Source organism: Balaenoptera physalus, assembly GCF_965194825.1.
Source record: "Balaenoptera physalus genome assembly, chromosome: 11".
NCBI classification, from domain to species: Eukaryota; Metazoa; Chordata; class Mammalia; order Artiodactyla; family Balaenopteridae; genus Balaenoptera; species Balaenoptera physalus.
Window position 1 is genome coordinate 36,539,706 of NC_138896.1, and position 6,844 is coordinate 36,546,549.

The window sequence follows — 6,844 nt, forward strand, 5'->3', positions numbered from 1 at the left end:
AATAAAAATGGTATTATAAGCAAAACCTGTCTCTCTTTTAATGTTTCCTGTAGATTTGAAAAGCCACTCATACTTCGGAGATATTTGGATGATCTGCGGGAAGACTGAGAGAGCACATCAGAAGGCATTGATTGAACCATTCGGGGCGCAGGCCTAGGTCGAACCCTTCTCGGATCCGGGTCATCTTCGTCTGGCATAACTATCCTTTCATCAGAAGGAATGAGATTCATATAATCACTTAAAGAGGAAGTAGGACCTTTTTCGGAAAGAGAGACAGTATCTTCTTCAGATGCCTCTTCTGGGAGGGGCGGGGCCTCTTCACTGGAAGGAGGAAGAGCCTCTTCTTCCGGAGGCGGGGGAGCCTCATCTCCTGGATCCGGAGGGGCAACATCTTCTGAGCTAGGAGGGGCTTCTTCTTCCGGAGGGGGTGGGTCACCTTCTTCAGCGCTCATGTTCTCCACTCCTTCCACCTGCAGAGCACCTTAAAACTTCAAAACCTAGGATTATAAAATTTTTTTTTAAACTGTTCAATAAATTGAGTATGATGTATTCATTTATCCCTCCCATTGAAGCTAGACAGGTAGCAAAATTATCTGTTTCTCCCATACTGCGTTATCTAAAGAAACTAAGTTTACGGGGCTAGAGAGAGAATTTTTTTTTAAGTGGGACAGCGCGTGCACACGCGCACACACACACACACCCCTACACCTACACACCTCTAGGGTCTTTTTCAAACTATAAGTGGTTTGAAACTTACTTACTATAAGTAACCACTGCAATTGATGGGAGGACACCTGTCCTCAGGTATGGAAAAAGGGCTGAAAAAAGAGTGAGAGCGACGGTACTGAAAGACCAACTGGTGATCAACACCAGGATACTTATCCAAGAGATCAAGCAAAGAACTACATGGACTGAAATGTTCCTTGCTTGGGGGAACTCTGCTACTATACAATTCACCAATCAGACACTCAACTGTCCAGCCATCTCATCTATATGAGCATAACCAGGACCACCCAAAAAGCATAAAACATAGTCTCGGAAGCCAAAATGAATATCCCAAGTCCAAACATAAAATTCATGCTAAAATGCGATTGTGACTATTTACTGAAGCAACGATATCATAAAAAGTATAAATCCAACCTACCCAATCAGAAAAGCTCCAATTATAAAGGAGTGTGTAAGTTATCATGAGCACATAACAAGGAAAATTAGGGGGCACCAGCGGAATGGGACAAAACGTTACTTACAGAAAAAAAAAATCATATTTAGGACAATAATCAAGCCACCATCAAAATAAATAGGAGTTTGGGATATGGCTAAGATCCAGAAACCAGTATAACAGTAAATACCTGAAGAACAAAAGAACAAATTCCAAAGCAGATATTTCAAAAGAAGATGATAAAGAGGCTTTCTAGTGAGAAATTCTGAGGACACTGGTGCAGACCTGGCCTAAGTAAGATGGTGCTTTGTATGAAGGGACACCAGCAGCCCTCCATCAGACACAGAGATACCCTGTAACCTGCACCTGACATCTGCCCTGGCCAGGTTTTCCAAAGGACCCATAAACAGCTGAAATTGTTTTCTTTGATATGCTAGGTTGGCCTATTCAAGAACAGAAAGACCCAAACTGACCTTTTAGTTGCCAGCTAACCAGTTTACCTACCCACACCCAAGATGTCAAACAAGGACCAATGTTCTCAAACTGTCTGAAGTATTTTTTTTTCTCATCCCTCTCTCCTCTCTCTTTTATAAATCCTGGTTTTTGTCTTTGACTCTTGGCCACAATCTAATGTCTAGCTTTTTCACGCAAGAGTAAATTTGCTTGGATAGTAACTAATTAAACATCTCTTGAGTTATTATTGGACACAACAAAGATCTACAATACCCAGGAGTTGCATGTGCATTACATTCTTACACTTGAAACTGGCCTAGAGGAGTTGGTTGTGCCATCTATAATAACTCAAGAACAGTTATGATGATACACATTAGTGAAGTCATATCAACTACCTGTCACTCTGCTCAAATTTATGCTTTTGAATTCTGCAAAACAATTTACTCCATTAAGAGAATCGTGCCTTCTCTCAAAGGATATCAACAGGCATTGTTTTCTGGTTTCTGAAACGAAAGCAAAATTTACTTTAATTTCAATAAATGGTGAAACACATGTACTGATTGAGCTCAGTAGGGCCGGAGAGCTTCTCCATAGGCAGTAAATGCTCTTTCTAGAGACACACAGTTATTTAAGCCAGTATAGAGCCACTATAATTTAAGCCATCAAGGAAAGATTAAAGTTGAATCATGACATTTTGTTTAAGAAATCAAGGAAGTATACAATAAATCTTAATGAGTTTTCCATCTAAAAATGACAACTATTTAAGTGTTGGCACAGATTCACAGATTAAATTTTCACAAAATGTTATTACCCAACACAATTAATTCCCTGGAGATTCAAGATAGTTAAGATTCATGGCACATAATTTCAGAACTAGAAAATAAACCTTAGAAATCACCTAGTTTAACTCTCCCTTTCTACTGATATTGAAACTAAGATCCAGAGAAGTCACAGATCTTATCCAACTACACACCCAATTGATCTTTCTAAACTTCAGATCATATCATATCACGGCCCTATTTAGTTTTGCCCCCTTGTTCACCTAGCTATTTGTAATCTTGCAATGAAAGGATACTAAAAGCTAAAAAAGCTTAAGGTAGTCCTGAATAACATCAGTTAGGTTAAACAAAATCTATGACTAAGGTCAGGCTGAATCGATAGGCTTAGAGAAGGAAAATTGAAAGCAAGTAAAAAGGAATGGGAAAGAAGGAAAGAAAGCTGAAAATAAGACAAATAGAGTGTAAAGAGAAGAAAAAAAACCCCCAAATCCTCTCCCTCCGTTTCTGTGCCACAGTTGCCATCATTCAAAGGGGTGTGAGTAACTGAAACATGCCCAAAGGCATGACACTCACTCCTGGAGAAAGAAAACAAGACAAGATTCTTGTCCTCCAGCATTCACAATCTCATTGGGGAGATAAAGTAATCTTTGCAAATCAACCAAGAGTGTAAAATTGTAGAGTTCTACCAGAAAAGGAAATTAGAAAAGGAAAAAATTAGTGTGGACAAAATAGACAAAGATGATTTCATGCAGGATTTGGACATAAGTTGGCCTTGAAGGATAAGAAGGATTCAATCAGAAGCGGAAAGAAAAAAATCTAGATAAAGAAGTAAAGAGGTAAAGCTACGAAAAATTATGAAGAGGTCAGAGGGGGGAGAATTTAGCTGGGAAAAAAAAGTGCTTAGAATTATGCAATATCATATTTATTCTTCCAAAAGACCACAAATAGCAAGGATTCAGAATCAGTTAAAATAAAGAACAAAATGTGGTTTTCATACAAACACAGATTCTTAATGTTAACATGTTAGGGAACAGGCTCAGTTCTACTCAGACCTTTTTTTCTAGCACTCCTAGGTCATGTTTGAAAATCTCCTAATCAAGAATTCCCCAAGTTTATAATAAAATACACTGAAAGAGGTCATTGTGAGTTACTCTGCTCCTATGGTAATCTAATAAACATAGTCTATAGCCTCAATTCAGGTAAACATATTTAAATATAACATACATATACTTTCCACCTCTATGTGTGTCTCCTTACCTCAGTTTCCTTGGGATTTATGTGAAGCTGTTTTAAGGGGGTGGTGGTGGGGAAACAGCATTTAATTTCTAAAACTTATTAGAATACTCCTCTCAGAATATATGTTTTATGTAAAGAGTTCAATTTGCGCTCTGTGAATTGAGTGCTGACATATATATCTCAAGCTAAGGACAGGGTAAGCTCTTATTTTGTGAACATAAAGAGTCTTTATGGTCAGTAGTCTGTACACAACGGCAATACGGAAAATGATAACAAGGTATTAATTGCTATCATGACTGAGAAACAAGTAGTTTCTAAATAATTTGTTACAGTTTACATTTTTAAAGTAAATCATATACCTCAGACTCTCAAAATAAATAAATTACTACTGCCATTTTGGGGAGATTTTGCTTAAGGAAGCTGTAGAATTCTTCCTCTGATGAAATCATTTGAGATGCTTTTCCTACATGGTTTTCAAATGTCAAATCATACTTGGCATGTAATGAACTCTAAATATAAAATGTCAGTTTACCACTCCCAAAGACTGGTGTAATTATTTAACTGTAACTTAGAAAATGTACACAGCTGTTTTATATAGAAGAATTCCTAAAAACTGTAGCAAAAATTTTAATAGATTACATAGTTGAAATGGAAAAAGTTTTAGTAAATATAAATTAGCTTACTATATATACACATTCACATGTTTGTATATATGCAACATGTTTGCAACAGCAAAAAGAAGCAAGAAAACAAATACACTTCCTGGAAACAACCAAAATGTTCCTTAATAAAGGATGCATTAATTATACCATAGTACTCTGTTCAATAAAGTTTTAATTTGACATTAGCAATAAAAATAATGAGGTAAAGCTATATATACAGATATAGAAACATCTCAATCACATATTGTTACATGGAGAAAAAAACCAAGGTAGTACTGTGCATTGTATATCAATTGTATAAATTTTTTAAAGTGTATGTAGGCATATACATGGTATTTCATCTATTCTAAGATGCACACTTTTAAGAAGGTTTAACTGGCAACCTTTTTTCCTTTCCTCACATCTTTTTCCTTTATGCTGTTACATATAATATGTAGTTTTCATCTATGTAATTGCATAAAATTATAATCAGTAACAGTTTAGATTTAATAAAATGCATTAGAAGCTTTCCAGGAAAGATACACAATGAATTATGAACAATGATTACCTTGAGTAAAAAAGGCCAGATAAGAGAAGCAGAGGAAGAGCTGTACGTTTCAATTTGATAACTTTATGGTTTTTTAAAAATTATAATCATGTGCATATTTTACTTGTATAATATGTGTTTATATCATATACAATAACACACAATATGTGTTTATATTTTTCTCCTATATATCTTAGGACTTAAAATTTAGAACCTAAATTTCCCTCTGAATTTTAGAATTTAGCAAGATTACTTCGGCAACAAAGGGGCGGGCCTTTACTCCAAGTATTCACGCTTTGCTGGCCATAAGAGCACAGAGGGGATGCGGGATAAACACCTTTTCGTCTTCTCCTCCTCCTCCTCCTCCTCCCCGTGTCCTCCCCAGACAACTTGCTGCCAAATACAATCATTTTATATTCCCACCACCCCTTCTCTTTAAGTTCAATTTTGGAGGTTCATTGGACGTCCACAAAATCATTCCTAGTCATTTCCAGGAGCAAGTTTCCATTTCAACCACACCCCTTTCTCTTGTGCCCATCTCTGTACCCCTATCCCTTCATGATGACTAAGGGGTCTCTGCGTGCTTGGCCGCTGGGACGACATACACAACCGAGAAGCCCCTCCAAAGCAAAGCGCACAAACGGAGGTGGGGGTGGGTGGGGGAGAGGGCAGACTGTTAAACACACACAGGGTGGTCAACGTCAAGAAAAGGTGAATGAACAAAGGGCTGAAAGAGACTAGAAGGGAAAGAAACTTCTGGAAAAAAACGACAGAGATGATGACATTTGACTTGGGTCTGAAGAGCTGTCAGGAGAGGACGGGAGAGGGGACTATCCTAGCAAGAGAGCAGGGAAAGGCTCAGCTTACTTAGGAGAAGTGGCAAATTTAGTGATGAGATTTTCGTGGTGTAGGGGAGTGAGGAGGAGCGAGGGCAGAAGATTAGCCTGAATGGCTAGACCTTCTGTTTGTATTACTTTTGAATTCTTAAAAGGGGGAGCGGAGTGTGGAGTCTGTCAGACGTCCAACGAAGAGACTGGGATTCACCAAGGGCAGGGGCTCGCTGCGGGTTGTAGTGGGGTGGGAACTGGACAGGTTGGGGGCATTAGCGGGGAGCTGGGGGGCAGAGGGAGGCAGTAGGCCGGATCTCAGCGGGGCGGGGAATCCGGCTCTGCGCGAGTCTCCGAGGCGCACTCACCCGCCGCTCAGCTCAGCCTGGCGGCCCCGAGCGTCCGCGCAGCCCCGGGAGCTGCTCCTGCTCGGTATCCGCGGCCACCGAGGCTCGGCCGTTGGGAGTCCGAGGTCCGCTCCCTCCCCGGCGCCCCGCGCGGGCTCCGCCGGGCTCTGCTCCCTGCGGGGCGCGGGGGCGCGGGCTTTCCCCACCCCGTGCCGCCCTCCGCGCGCTCGCGGGCCAGGACAATCACCCCACGAGCCTGAGAAGTGAAAAACTGTTTAGGGGCCCTTGGGCCGCCGCGGCAGGAGCAGCTGCCTAGAGATTTAATATTTCAGGGGGTGGGGACTTGGGAGGATTCCAAGGTAGGCTTTGAGGGGATTGGTACGGAAATGCCTTGATATATAAAACAGCGTTTTCTATGACTTTTACGTTTTCTGAAGTTACTTCGTGTCTCACTAGAGAACATTAAATGTTTTCTTTTGAATTTGTTTGCTCAGAAACCTATGACTGGTAATATAGAGTAGAAAGACTGAAGAAAACTGACTACTTTTCAAAGTTTACCCCCCCTCGGCCCTTTCCAGTACATTTCTGCTTTTACCCCTGACGAGGCGTGATGGGTCTCCATTTTAATTAGGTGTTAAATATATATGTGTGTATATATATATATATATATATATATATATATATATATATATATATATATATATATATATATATATATATATATATATATATTCTGTGCTACCCAGTAACTCAATTAGTTCTGAAACTCAGATTGTGAACATGCTGTAGTCCTGGGTGTCCTCATTTATAAAATAAAATGCAGGAGATAAGATGATCTCTAAGTTCCCTTCTTGT

The 6,844-nt window shown here is 39.7% G+C and overlaps 1 protein-coding gene across 1 annotated transcript in view; it reads right to left on the bottom strand.

Moving 5' to 3' along the window:
* DNAH8 (dynein axonemal heavy chain 8) overlaps positions 1 to 5,907 on the bottom strand; it is a 333,978-nt gene extending 328,071 nt beyond the window's left edge. Inside the window, exon 1 of the mRNA XM_082412562.1 lies at positions 27 to 5,907. Coding sequence (XP_082268688.1) covers positions 27 to 452 — 426 coding nt within the window. The 5' untranslated portion in view covers positions 453 to 5,907. The remainder of the gene's footprint in view (positions 1 to 26) is intronic.
* Positions 5,908 to 6,844: the final 937 nt, after the last annotated feature.